The sequence below is a fragment of the Neophocaena asiaeorientalis genome, unplaced genomic scaffold, assembly GCF_003031525.2.
Source record: "Neophocaena asiaeorientalis asiaeorientalis breed wild unplaced genomic scaffold, Neophocaena_asiaeorientalis_V1.1 scaffold79, whole genome shotgun sequence".
Classification (NCBI taxonomy): domain Eukaryota; kingdom Metazoa; phylum Chordata; class Mammalia; order Artiodactyla; family Phocoenidae; genus Neophocaena; species Neophocaena asiaeorientalis.
In genome coordinates, this window is record NW_020175402.1 from 5,452,122 (window position 1) to 5,466,707 (window position 14,586).

The window sequence follows — 14,586 nt, forward strand, 5'->3', positions numbered from 1 at the left end:
TTTTCTCGATCTTTGCCCCCATTATTTTTCCAAGGTCCTGGATCATCTTCACTATCATTATTCTGAATTATTTTTCTGTAAGGTTGCCTATCTCCACTTCATTTAGTTGTTTTTCTGGGGTTTTTATCTTGTTCCTTCATCTGGTACATAGCCCTCTGCCTTTTGATCTTGTCTATCTTTCTGTGACTGTGGTTTTTGTTTCACAGGCTGCAGGACTGTCTGAATTCAGTTTTTTAAAGTTTTATTTCTGAGTTTGCAGATCAAGAATTTTTTTTTTAACATCTTTATTGGGGTATAATTGCTTTACAATAGTGTGTTAGTTTCTGCTTTATAACAAAGTGAATCAGCTATACATATACATATGCTCCCATGTGTCTTCCCTCTTGCGTCTCCCTCCCTCCCACTCTCCCCATCCCACCCCTCCAGGCTGTCCCAAAGCCCCGAGCTAATATCCCTGTGCCTTGCTAGGGGGAAGCAGCCGCAAGATCAAGAATTTACACTTGCCAATAGAAGGCAGTTTCGATTTTTATCAACTCCCCCCTTCCACCCTGGACCTATACCATCCTCCTTAGCATGAAGATTTTTCTGGAGATTGTGAACAGGAGGCAAGCAGTGACACTCTGGAAGAGCTGACCCCGTTGAAGCTAAGTGTCCCCTCTGTGTACTTCCACGATACTCTAAGCACAGCACAATTCAGTCATCCATTATTCTGTCCATGGTTATTCCCTTTTTGTCCCCATTTTCTTTTGCTACCATGAACAATCCTGCTAGAAATACCCTTTTTTCCTACTGTTCCCGCAGGGACACACCCAACTGCTGTTGCCAAAGACACATGGAAGGAAACTTGATAAAGGGAAGGAGGGATAAGGTTTGACAGGCTAGAGATTCAGCAAACAGGTGTGTGTTCAGATCAGGTCAGGAAACATCAGTCACTGTCATCACTTTAGTCTCCCAGTAGCTGATGCCACTGTTGACTGATGTCTCTTGCTCTTCTCGTGGCTTCTGTGAAACTACTCTCCTCTCTGAACTCTCTTGCTCATGGCTCCTTTGCAGGCATCTCCTCATGACAAGATCTCTGTTGGATGGACTTTCTCTTGACTCAGGAAGGGGCACTGCTATCTTCTCTCTCTAGGCTTCCAAGGTAATATCGTCCAGTCTCAGGGCATATATGCTGAGCATTTCCCCCGAAACTCTCTTCATCCCAGACCTCTCCTTTAAGAGATATACAGACTAGAGCCGCCACCTACATAATGTCTCCCTCTGGAGGTCCCATAGGCATTTAGAACTTACTATGTCAAAAATAAAACTCTTGGGAATTCCCTGGTTGTCCAGTGGTTAGGACTTCATGCTTCCACTGCCAGGGTCCCAGGTTTGATCCCTGATCAGAGAACTAAGATCCAAGAAGCCACGTGGCGTGGCCAAAAAAAAAAGCAAAGAAATAAAACTCTTGGTTTTGTCTCTGAAACCCGTCCTTCTAGTCTTCCCTTTTGCTGGAAATCATCTGCACACAGCTGGGCACATAGACCATAATTTCTTTCTTTCCCTCACCACCCCCTAAATCCACTCCACCCCTAAGTCCTGTTGACTCTATCTTCAAAATATATCCTGACTCTTTCCACTTCTCTCCACTGCAAACTTGTCATCATCACCTCTCACCTGGATGACTGCAATAGCCTCCTCACTGACCTCTGTGCATTTATGCGGGCCCCCTACAGTCTATTCTCCTCGTAGCAGCCAAGTAAATTGTTAAAAAAATTTATATCTGTCACTTGACTGCTTAAAAACTGCCTATGGCTTCTTTCCCATTATTCTTCATACGCTGTACTTTGAAAAAAAAATCATATGCGCATCAGGGTCTACAGGCTTTGCACATCTGGCCCCTGCTGACTCCTGCCAACCTCTCCACTCGCCCTCTGTCCAACTAAGCCCCAGCTATACTGGCCTCTCCTCCATTTCTTGAAGATGCCAAGAAATATTCCACCTCAAGGTCATCACCTTTCCCTCTGCCCAGAACATTCTTGTCTAAGTCATATGTCTAAGTCCTTCTCAACCTTCAGGCCTTGGCATCCCCTGGCCTTCTCTCTACCCAAGTGACTCCCCCTACCTTCTCCCTATCCCAACTTTGTTGTTTATCCCTGCAGCATGTTTATTCGTTCATAGTCTTTGCTATTTAACTGTCTTTGCCACTAGACTGTTGGCTTCACAAGGGCAGGGATCACATCTGTTTTACACACCAGCGTATCCCCAGTGCCTAAGCCAGACCCTGGCACATAGTAAATATGTAAATATTTGTTGAATGAATGGGTTAATTAGCCCTGCACTGGGTGAATAGGATACAGAGGACCCAGATATGGTCTTTCTGTTCCATAATGCCATAATGTGATGGATGAAAAAGAAGTGGATAGGTAATTGCAAAACTGGTAAATAATAGAGACCAGGACTGGAGGCAGCAGAAACATAGAGGGGCCCATACCCCAGTGTGGAGTATGCATGTGAGCAGAGAGGAGGCTGTGTTTCCATGATCGATGGCACCAGCATCTCCCTAGAAGAAATTCAGTTTCTCCTAATAGCATTTATTTAGTGTACCAAGTTCCATGTACTGTTTCTTGTTTGTTTGTTTTTAATATGCCCCAAATCATATAACTTCTAAGTGATAGAATTGGGATTCAAAGCCAGGCAGTCTGGCTCCCAAACCTGCATCTTTTTAAAATTAAATTGTTTATTTATTTATTTTGGCTGAGCCACGTGGCGGCTTGCAGGATCTTAGCTCCCCAACCAGGGATCGAACCCAGGCCCCCCTGCAGTGGCAGTGCAGAATCCAAACCACTGGACTGCCAGGGAATTCCCTGCATCCTTTTTTTTAAAAAAATAATTTGGGGTGAAATGCATATAATATAAAATTCATCATTTTAAAGTGAACAATTCAGTGGCAGTTAGTACATTCACAATGCTGTGCAACCATCTATCTAGTTCCAAAACCTTTCCATCATTCCAAAGTAAAACCCCTTATCCAGGAAGCAGTTTCCCATTACCCTCCATGTACTGTTTTTGATCCCCACAATGACCCAATTGTACAATTGAGGAAAGAGGCTCTGAGAAATTCAGCTATAGTGAGAAGTTCAGAAGTTCAAGGTTACCTAGCTAGCAGAAGTGATTTTTGAACCTTTGTTTTCTGACCCTAGAGTCTAAATCTTTGATTAATACAGGTCTTTGGGCAAAGTCACAAGTAGGGGGCTGGATTTGGGTATCAAAGAGAGTAAATTGGGGGGGGTGCACGGATTTATAAGCCATAAATGCGCCCTCGGTTGTTAAAAAACGCACGTTTAGGTAAAACTGCAATTAGCATCGCTCAGGCGAGCAGAGTCAAAAGTAAGAGCAGGGTCTTCCCTGGTGGCGCAGTGGTTGAGAGTCCGCCTGCTGATGCAGGGGACACGGGTTCGTGCCCCGGTCTGGGAGTATCCCACATGCCGCGGAGCGGCTGTGCCCGCGAGCCGCGCGGGCCGCTGAGCCTGCGTGTCCGGAGCCTGTGCTCCGCAACAAGAGAGGTCACAACGGTGAGAGGTCCGCGTACCGCAAAAAAAAAAAAAAAAAAAAAAAAAAAGTAAGAGCGGCTATAGGGCAGAGACCTGGAAAGGTCAGCACTGCCGTTAAGCTTTGCCAAAGCCTCAACAAGAAGTTTGTAATTCCTTGGACAGCCCCTAGATGCACCACGCTGGGACCTGAAAAGAGGCAGAGTAGCTGGGAGGGTGTGGCTTGCCTTCCTGTGGCCGGACCTAACCAGGAAATGCCAGGGAGTTGTTCGACAGAGAAGCTGAGGGTGCAACTGGATTAGGCACAGTAGGAAGCAGTCCTCAGGCCAATTGCATCCCACTCAGAGTGGGCCTCCTGGGCACGAGTACTCTCAGGGGTGGACCTCGCCTTAGTACCCGTCTTCTCCTTCCGGGAGAAGCTGTCATCACTCTAGCACCCCTCTTCCACAAAATAGAGGTGCTCTCTCTGGGGCTTCTTTCTCTCTGGAAGTCAGGGACCCTGGAGGTCCCTCTTTTTTAGGGATCTCAGACAGAAGGCATCCCTCTAAGTTGCCTCTCACGTTTCCTCTCCTCCCTCGAGAGAGAGGGCTGTGCGGGCCCCTCCTACCCCGACGTTGGAGGCGTTTTCTCAGAAGCCCCCATCTTCTTCAGGCTCGGGGTGGCGGCCGAGTTCTAGTTCAACAATGCACCGCGCTCGGCTCAACCAGCTGCGAGAGGGCAACTCCATGGAAACCAAAACATCACAACTCCGTGGAGATATCGCGAGAAGCACGGTGGCTCCAGCTGCTGAGAGAGGAGGAGCAAGGGCGGGAACAGAGAGCGAAGTGGGAGGAGCCTAGGCACTTCAGAGTCCCCCGCGGGAGATCTTCCCTCCCTGCGGCGCCCCCTCGTGACTGCGCTTTACATAATCGAGGCCGCGCGCGTCATAAGTGGCGTACTCCAGTCCAGACCGAATCAGAGTCGTAAGAAGCTCCGTGTTCCGCCCCTTCCTCCTTGATAGACGTCAAAATGAACCAGTGAACGGGCGCCCAGCGCCGCCGCGCCAGCCCTGGTCCGCCCGCACGAGAACCCGCCCGCCTGCCGCAGCCCGCAGCCTGCCGCCGCCAGGTTGTGCTTCAGACTGTCAGATAAAGCAGCGGGCCGGGCCGGTAGGGTTGTGAGCACGGCCCGGGCCGGACATGGCGGCGCTCTACGCCTGCACCAAGTGCCACCAGCGCTTCCCCTTCGAGGCGCTGTCTCAGGGGCAGCAGCTGTGCAAGGTGCGCGGGCTGGGGCGGCAGCCGGGAACTGGGACGCTGGAGGCGCGGCCCGGAGCTCCCGGTTCTGTGGGGACGCCCGGCGGGGTCCCCCGGGCAGGGCGTGGCAGGCCAGCCTAGCTGCGGAACCGCACCCGCTCCGCCGGGGGCTGGCGGGGCACGTGGGGGAGACCCGGGCCGTGTCCAGGCCCCAGCGGCCGGCGTGTCCGGGTGCTTAGCAACAGCGAGGGATTGTTCTCGGACCCCGTGAGGTCGGGGGAGGGGACAGCTGGTCCCCCGCTCGCCCTCGACTAGCCGCGGCGGAGATCCCTTTTGGGCTGGCTTCCTCCCGCGGCGGGGTCTGCCGGGTTTCAAGCTTAGGGACCTCCTGCCCGGCCTGGGACAGAACTCCAGAGTTGGGTGCTGTCTGGGACGAGCGTGTCGAACTGGGTGCTTCACGGGCACTTTTCAGCCAGTCCTAGAGTCGGAGGTAGCCAGGCTTTATAATAAAGCCCCACAGTCAAACGCACGAAGCAAAAGGATGATATTTCAGCTTCTAGTTAGTGACCTTCTGTCCTCGCCGAGGTCCTGCTGATCAGTTTTTACCTCTGAAGGTCCAAGTTCTCTTTTTTTTTTTTAAGTTGCTTCATCTTGCTTTGCCTATTTAAATGAATAGAGGTGCTGTGAAGCGACAGTTAAAAGTCACCAAGCCGGCTGGAGAGTGATGTTGAGATATCTCCAGATAATCCAGAGTTTGTATCTCTGGTATGGCTAACTCATAATTGTGTGTCATCAATGCTTTCAGTGGCCATGACTTTGTCTCTTTTGTTTACTAGGTATGAGAGAACTCAAAAAGTCAAATGTCTGAATACCTTTTTGGCCTTAAAAAAATACATATTTGATTATATGTTTGTATATGTATATATTTATTGATTTTAAGGGAGTTTTATATATGTAAGCAATAATGATTTTAATTCAGTACTTTGGTTTCACAAGTGAACCTGCTCAAAAATCACACAGTGGCGGAGGCAGAACTGGACTAGAATCCAGGGCTTCTTATTCCCTAGGTCTGAGGCTTATTCATACCTTTGTTTTACAATTTATGACTAGTTCCATATAAATTCTTACTTAACTCCCACATCAATGCAGGGTGGTGGTGCCAGTTTTACAGACAAAAAAAATTAGTCCCAGAAAGTTTAAGTGACTCACTCAAGCACAGTGGCTATGCTTGGAATAGTACCCAGGTCTTCTGCCTCCTACTGAAGACTTTCCATTTCTGACTGCCTTTTAAAATTATATCCTCATTTCATTTCAGGAATGTCGGATTGCACACCCTGTTGTGAAGTGTACCTACTGTAGGACTGAGTACCAGCAGGAGAGGTACAGTTTTCGTTGACCATGAGCTTTTCCGTTTAAAATCTGTAATCGATTGCATTTCAATATACAGATTTGTAATCAGTTGCATTGTAATATATAGATCTGTAAACAAATGCATTATACACAGATTCTGCCATTTCCTCTTATAACACAATGGAAGTAAAATACACATATTGTTCCCTAGTTATTCATTAATTGCTTAAATTATTAGTTACTTATTTTTCACATCCTTGATAATTTTATATTGTGGGGTTTTTAAAATAAATAAATAAATTTATTTATTTATTTTTGGCTGCATCGGGTCTTCGTTGCTGTGTGCGGGCTTCATATTGTGGTGGCTTCTCTTGTTGTGGAGCACGGTCTCTGGGCACGCGGGCTTCAGTAGTTGGGGCTCACTGGCTTCAGTAGTTGGGGCTCTCAGGCTCTAGAGCGCAGGCTCAGTAGTTGGGGCCCATGGGCTTAGTTGCTCCGCGGCATGTTGGATCTTCCCGGACCAGGGATCAAACCCGTGTCCCAGGGAAGCCCTATATTATGGTTTTGACATTTTTGACACTAAGAAACCAATCCCACAACAGTAAAACATGAGCCTTGTGCTCTAGTATATTTATATGCAGAGTTTGAAGAATTTATAAGCCAAAAGAAGATACTTTTGAAAATGTGACAATCTGATAAAGAGTTTGTTAGCCCTAGTCACATTTGAAAAAACTCACTTGCCTTTACACTTGCCTTGTGTGAATCTCATTTTGAAAAGTGTGAAAAATATTGAGGTGTGCATGAACACACATCTTTGGGGGTCTTTTTAATAGCCAGCAAAGTGGTTTATTGGTATAGTAAGTTAAACTTTTGGGGAACCGTGGCTGTAGGTAATATTGCCTTAAGCAGGATGGGGTCTGTTTGCCAGTTCACACATGGACCCAGAAGCCTAATTTTGGTCAGCTTCATTTCAATTCTAGGAATATTTTCCCTGACATTTCGTTATGTATATTTTCAAAGAAAAAAAAAAGCTAAAAAAACTAGATAGTAAACACTCATCTACCCACTACTTGGATTCTACAATTTACACTTACTACCTTTGCATCTATCCATCTCTCTATCCATCAGTGTATTAATCCATCTTATTTGTGATGCAGTTTAAAGTTGGGGACATCAGTGTACTTGACCCTAAACACTTCGGCATGCATATCATTAACTTAGAGTTCATATTTGTTTATGGTTTTAAAATTTTTTTAGAGGTAAAATTTGCACACATTGAAATGCTCAAATCTTAAGTGCATCATTCGATGAGTTTTACAAACAGTATATATCTGTGTAACCCTAAACCCCATCAAAATATAAAACATTACTATCACCCCAGAGATTCTAACCCCAACCCAGTCAGTCCTCACCCTCCTTGCTTTTTCCAAGCAACTACTGTTCTGATTTTCCTTTCCACCATAGATTAGTTTTACCTGTTCTAGAACTTCATGTAAATGGAGACACACAGAATATACTCTGGAAGGTTTATATTTTAGCTTTTACATTTAGGCCTATGATCCCTTTCAAATTTATTTCTGTGTGTAGGGTGAGATTTGAAGTTTAACCCTTAATTCACACCATACATAAAAATTAATTCAAGATGGATTATAGAAATAGGTTTTTTGCATTTTTTTTCTAAAATGTCAAGAGCATTTGTATATATCGATACATATGTCCCACTCCTTGAGTAATAAATCTAAAATAAACCCAAATGTTCAACATCACAGAAACACTGATGCTAATCCTCTTTCTAGAGGTCTCTTTCAATGTACTTCACTTCCTGAACTGCCTTTTTTTTTTCTTTTTGGCCACCCTGTGGCTTGCTGGATCTTAGTTCCCCACTAGGAATTGAACCCGGGCCACGGCAGTGGAAGTGCTGAGACCTAACCACTAGACCCCACTGGACCACCAGGGAAGTCCCTGAACTGCCTTTTTAAAATGGCAGAAAATTGCCCTGGGAAATATTTTGTTTGAATATCTCATTTTAATTTAATGATTTTTACTTTGAGGTTTTTCTTTTGTCTTTCAAGTTTGTAGTCACTTTGATAGGAATTGTATGGGAAAAAAATCACAAAGTAGCAATATACTGGATTTTTATGTGATTTTGTTTTTAGCCTCCAAATATTGTTTAAACTGTTGTTAAACATGAAGCATTTGTTTGTACCTCCCTTTGTGAAGGGTTAGACTTTATTTGAAGATAATATTTTTTCCCCAGGGCAGTTTATCAGTTTAGGCATGTAGGTAATATTATGACTTGGATCTTCACAAGGGAAAGGGCGTGTTTATTTTTGTCAGTGCTTAGCTCTTAGAGAAATTGGAAATATTGAAAAAATATTTGGTGTTAGCATCTATTTCCCCACATCAGGGATTTTCATATACTTTTACTTATAGAGGAGAACATAGACAGAGTAAGGTCAACATGGATAGAGTCTCTGAGCTTATATCCCAAACACAAATACTTTACTCCTCATCTCGAATTTCTCAGCTGCTCATCTGAATTGAGGAGAATTAATTTCTTTTCTGCTAGTCCATTTTGGTCTAACATAATATGCTTTTCAGGGTCCTTTGCATATCTGATAATTTTACTTAGTGGTACTTGGAGATGTCATAATCATAAATAACTCACTCTTCATTTTAACCAAAGCCTCCTTGTATTTGAGCTAATAAAATTTATAACTACAGAATAATTAAAAGAGTTACTGGCCAGATACTCACCCTTCAGTTAATCAAATGTCCAAACCATATTCCACCTTGGCACTTAGTAATGAACAAATTCCTTGAACTTAAGGAAGAATCAGTTTTCAAATGTTGTAAGTAAAACGATTTTTTTCTTATAAAGCCTTGTGTCTCTTTCTTCCTTAACAGTAAAACCAATACAATATGCAAGAAATGTGCTCAGAATGTGCAGTTGTATGGAACGGTAAGTAGGGTTTCTCTGTACCTAACAGTCAGGTCTCTTGGGACTGTACATTCTGTGGACTATTAATATAATTACAATATTTTTATTAGAAGACCTAGTTATGCGTAAAAATGTTCTCAGAAAAATTTATGTAGTGTTTTAGCTTTCAAACTTAGCTAATACTTAGTATTAAGGAGTTCTGTGTTTATAGTCACTGTGGCAGGATTGTGATTATAATTTTCCTTGAGAAGCTTCAGTAACCAGTATGTAAAGAGAAGGGGAATGATGAATCCTATGACGTGACCTCTTTGTTTGGTAACAGTTGACTATTCATTTTGATGAATGATTTTTTTTCTTTCAGTGTTAGGGTTCAGCATACTGTGTCCTTGCAGGCATTCTCCCCACATGTTTATACACGGATAATGTCAAAGAGGCCTTTTCAGAAATTTGGACGCACTTGCTCGTTTCTCCAAGAGCTGGTTCTGTTGAATTGGTTAGAGAAGTCCCAGCATATATGCTAATGGGTTTTTGTTATTTGTTTATTTATTTAAAAATCAATAGTCCTGTGCAGAAAAACACTTTACATGGTGTTAGGAATTGGGCTTTATTGGATCAGTGTAAAAGGAGATTTATGAAGTTGGGAATGCATTTTTACCATGACTAATGAACTATGTATAATAGAAATCATTGCTTTAAAAAATGCACTGGAAAAAAAAAATGCACTGGTATTTTACAACATACTTACTTGACACTTTTTTTTCTCTTTAAGCCTAAACCTTGTCAGTATTGCAACATAATTGCAGCATTTATTGGCAACAAATGTCAGCGCTGCACAAATTCAGAGAAGAAGTATGGACCACCATATTCTTGTGAACAGTGCAAGCAGCAGTGTGCATTTGACAGGAAAGATGATAGAAAGAAGGTAAATCTCTGTGTTTTTCTGGATATTTTTTTCTTTCAGAGAAATTAAGGTGGGCCAATTGTGTTAAAAAGACATATAACCAAGATTGATTTCTCAGTTCCTCTCCAAATTCTGTTATTGACTTTGAAGAAGATATTCAGTCTTTGTTTTCTTCATTTATCAAATGTGGACCATTATATTATAACATTTCATAGGTTAGTATTTCATGAGAATTTGAATTACAGTGTTCAACATCCCTTATGAGTGAAGTGGTGATTGGCAAAATTCTACAAAACTCTTTAAAGGAGAGATTGTGACTTAAGCAGGATATAGTCTGTTACCAGTTTTACTGTCTGGCTCTTTAAATGTTTCTGTCTGTTGAAGTTAAAGACCACAAGAAGATGATATAGATAGACCTCTATATGGAATGATGGTACCTTGGTGGAATTAAAATGATTTAGATTTGGTCTGTTTAAAACCCTCAAGTGGCTTCCAGTTGCACTTAGAATGAAACCCAAACTCCTTCCATAGCCTGCAAGGCCTGTACCTGACTCTCAGTCTCATCTTCCATCACACTCCCCTCCTCCTCCCTTGGTCCAGCCACACTGGCCACCTTTCAGTCCTTCAGCTATACCAGTCTCATTTCCACCTTTGTGCCGGCTGGATTTGCCTGATACACAGCCTTCTCCAGAGTGTCATAACTGGTTCCTTGCGTCAAGTCTCAGCTCAATTGCCAGCTTCTCACAGAGACCTTCTTTACTAACTCCCCCGATCACTCTATCATAGTACCCTGTTTATTGTCTTCATAGCATGTAACGTTATGAGAAATTATCTTGTTTGTTTACATGTTTGTCCACCCCCACTAAAGTATGAGTTCTTTGTCCATCTGTTTTCATGCTGTATTACCAGCAGCCTGGCACATAGTAGGTACTCGATAAATATTTTTTGAATGAAAGAATGTAGTACAGAAACATCTCAGAGATGCTTTTCAGAGATGCTTAGGCTCTCAAAAGCTGATTCGTGGTAACCAGATTCATTAATTTACAATGGGAGGAAGTAACTTTCCAGTGACCAGAATACTCTTCCCTGAATCAAGATACTAGAGAAGCTGAATTAGTAATCAGAAGGTAACATATAATAATAGTTGGAGTACAAGCTTTTTAGTCCCATACATCTGGGTTCCAGCCCACTTCTGGCTTAGCTGAATGATCCTGGGCAAATTATTTACTCCTGTTATACATCAGTTTTGTCATCTTTACTGTGGGAATAACAGTAGCTACTTCACAAGGGCATGGGGAGATTTAATTGAGATAGGTATATAAAACAATTTTGAGCCTAGCATATACTATACTTCATTAAATGGTACCTATATTATTATTAATTGGATTACACTAGAATTCATTGTTTCTACTTTCTAGTTACAATCCTATCATAAGAGCTTGCGTATTTGTAGGCATCCTCAATCACCTATTTATAAACTTCAGGAGGGCCAAGCTTAGGGATTGAGAGTGGATGATCTGGACTCAGAGTGCCTGGATTGAAATCTTTGTCTGTCACTTATTTGTTGTGTGACTTTGGGCGAGTTAATCTATCAGTGCCTCAGTTTCCTCATCCGTAAATGACCTCATCGTTGTTATGAAGGTCAAGTGTAAACCCCTTCAGAAGGAATCTGGCACATGATAAGTACTCAGTGTTATCTATGATTATTTCTTTATGATAGTTTAATTCTGAGAGGGTGATTTTATATTTTTAAAGTTTGTGAAGGAGAGATCTGAAATAAAGTGTCCTGTGGTTCAGTGTGTGATTTTCATGTTTAATGTTGGCTGTCTTTCAGTGCAGTTGCTTTGTTTTCAAACCCTTCTTCAGTGAAAGCTCTTTCGTGGAGAAGGTCTCCTAGAGTTTTTTTTTTTTTTTGGCTGCACTGGGTCTTTGTTGCTGGGCGCAGGCTTTCTCTAGTTGCGGCGAGTGGGGGCTACTCTTTGTTGCAGTGTGTGGGCTTCTCATTGTGGTGGCTTCTCATTGCAGAGCATGGGCTCTAGGCACGCGGGCTCAGTAGTTGTGGCTTGCGGGCTCTAGAGTGCAGGCTCAGTAGTTGTGGCGTACGGGGCTTAGTTGCTCGCAGCATGTGGGATCTTCTCTGACCAGGGATCAAACCCATGTCTCCTGCATTGGCAGGCGGATTCTTAACCATTGCGCCACCAGGGAAGTCCTCCTAAAGTCAGACCTTCAGGCCATATCCCATAACCATGAAACACAGCAAATTGAAGTTTGGTTTCAAAATTCATTTATACATTCATTAACAAATAATTAGATGCTTATCATGTCTCAGACACTGCTCTGGGTGTTGGAAATACACTGATGAACTAAGCAGAAGAGACCTTATTCTCTCAGAGCTTTTATTTATGTGTGTAAGAGATGGATGAGAACAAACAAGGAAATAAATGAACACAGATTTTAGGTGTAAGTGCTATAAGGAAATAGGGTATATGGTAGAGAGTGACTGGGGAGGCCAGTTTTGATTGGGCAATCAGGAGGACCTGCATGGAGATAAAGTCTGAGCTGAAACAGGAAAGATGAGAAGGAAGCAGCCATGGGAAGCTCTGGAGGGCAAAGATCCTGGGAAGAGAGACCAGGTATGAAAAGACCCTGAGGCAAGAATGAGCTTGGCAGATGGGAAGAACAGAAAGAAGGCAGAGTGAACAGAGAATGAGATTATAAAGGCAGGCAGAGGCTACATTTAAGTCAACATAGGCTATGGTAAAAAGTTTAGATTTTATATTTTAAGGTGAGAAGAGACATAATCAGATTTACATTTAAGAAGCCCTCTTTGGCAGCTATGTGGAAATGGTTGATCTGGAGAAAAATAGCGAGATCATTTGGGTGGGTCTTGCAGTTGTGACAGGTAAGAATGGCTTTGCTTGGGTGGAAGCAGTGGAGTTGGAAAGAAGTGGATAGATTCAGACGGATGACTTGCTAATAGGTTAGGAGAATAAGGTGCAAAGAAGCTTTTGCTAACAAGACAGATACTTTAGGTAAATGATGGTCTGGCTTACCCATGTTCAAGATGGGGCAGAAGATCTAATTTAGAGGCAAGACATGAAAACTAAGATTCCATGAAATATCAGCACACTCCCTCCTCAACCTGAGTAACTGCAACCAGCTCTGCTGCCCTGCCACTTGTACCAGGCCACCCCACAAACTTACTTTTGCAATCTGAGTGCTGTACAGAGGCACCCCAGGTTCAGAGGATTGTGGAAGCCCCATTCTGCTTTCCTAGTCCTGTACCCTGCACCCTGGTACAGAGCTGCTTCTGCCCAAAGTGATCAACTTTTTCTAAATCAAACAAAGTGCCATGGTAGGCCACCACCAGGGATTGGGGCCCTGGAAGCTACTTGCCCATCAGTCTTTTTCTGGAGACTTTTTTTTTTTTTAACAGAAGATATTGGGGGTAGGAGTTTATTAATTAATTAATTAATTTTTGCTGTGTTGCGTCTTCGTTTCTGTGCGAGGGCTTTCTCTAGTTGTGGCAAGCGGGGGCCACTCTTCATCGCGGTGCGCGGGCGTCTCACTATCGTGGCCTCTCGTTGCGGAGCACAGGCTCCAGACGCGCAGGCTCAGTAGTTGTGGCTCACAGGCCTAGTTGCTCCGCGGCATGTGGGATCTTCCCAGACCAGGGCTCGAACCCGTGTCCCCTGCATTGGCAGGCAGATTCTCAACCACTGTGCCACCGGGGAAACCCTCTGGAGACATTTATTTCCATCTGAGAAAAGATATCCAGCATACCATTTTATGAGTCATTTATGAGGTATTAAAGCTAAAGTATAGGGCTTCCCTGGTGGCACAGTGGTTAAGAATCCGCCTGCCAAGGCAGGGGACACAGGTTCGAGCCCTGGTCCGGGAAGATCCCACATGCCGCGGAGCAACTAGGCCTGTGAGCCACAACTACTGAGCCCATGTGCCACAACTACTGAAGCCTGCGCGCCTAGAGCCTGTGCTCCACAACAAGAGAAGCCACCACAATAAGAAGCCCATGCACCGCAACAAAGAGTAGCCCTCACTCACCACAACTAGAGACAGCCCATGCACAGCAACAAAGACCCAACGCAGCCAAAGATAAATAAATAAAATAAAATAAATTAAAAAAAAAGAAAAGGAAAAGCTAAATTATAAATTTTATGTTTCATCTTCTGTCTTCTCTTTTCCCTGTTGTGTTTTCCTTGATGAGCACCATAGAGATATTTGTGTCTTTTGAAATTCTTATGGGAACTTTGCTCTGGTCTGTGATAAGTTGAAGAAAAACAAAATACAAAAATATATAAAGTTAGCTCATTTTTATTTTATTTATTTATTTAAAAAATTTTTTGGCCATACCACACAGCATGTGGGATCTTAGTTCCCCACCAGGAATCAAACATGTGCCCCCTGCAGTGGAAGTGTGGAGCCTTAACCACTGGACCGCCAGGGAAGTCCCCAGCTCCTATTTTATTGAGCAATTTTTATGTACCTTGCACCATGCTTTACCTACATTATGTCACTAGATCCTTGCACCAGCCCTCTGAAGTAGGTTCTATTATCCTTCATTTTATAGATGAAGAAATTGACCCCATGAGTACCCAGCTGACTTCCGTA

General features: G+C 43.4%; 1 protein-coding gene across 1 annotated transcript in view; it reads left to right on the forward strand.

Moving 5' to 3' along the window:
* Positions 1-4,623: 4,623 nt before the first annotated feature.
* Positions 4,624-14,586, forward strand: part of FAM76A (family with sequence similarity 76 member A) — a 28,043-nt gene continuing 18,080 nt past the window's right edge. The window contains exons 1-4 of the mRNA XM_024766839.1: positions 4,624-4,789; positions 6,081-6,145; positions 9,023-9,077; positions 9,826-9,978. Coding sequence (XP_024622607.1) covers positions 4,709-4,789; positions 6,081-6,145; positions 9,023-9,077; positions 9,826-9,978 — 354 coding nt within the window. The 5' untranslated portion in view covers positions 4,624-4,708. The remainder of the gene's footprint in view (positions 4,790-6,080; positions 6,146-9,022; positions 9,078-9,825; positions 9,979-14,586) is intronic.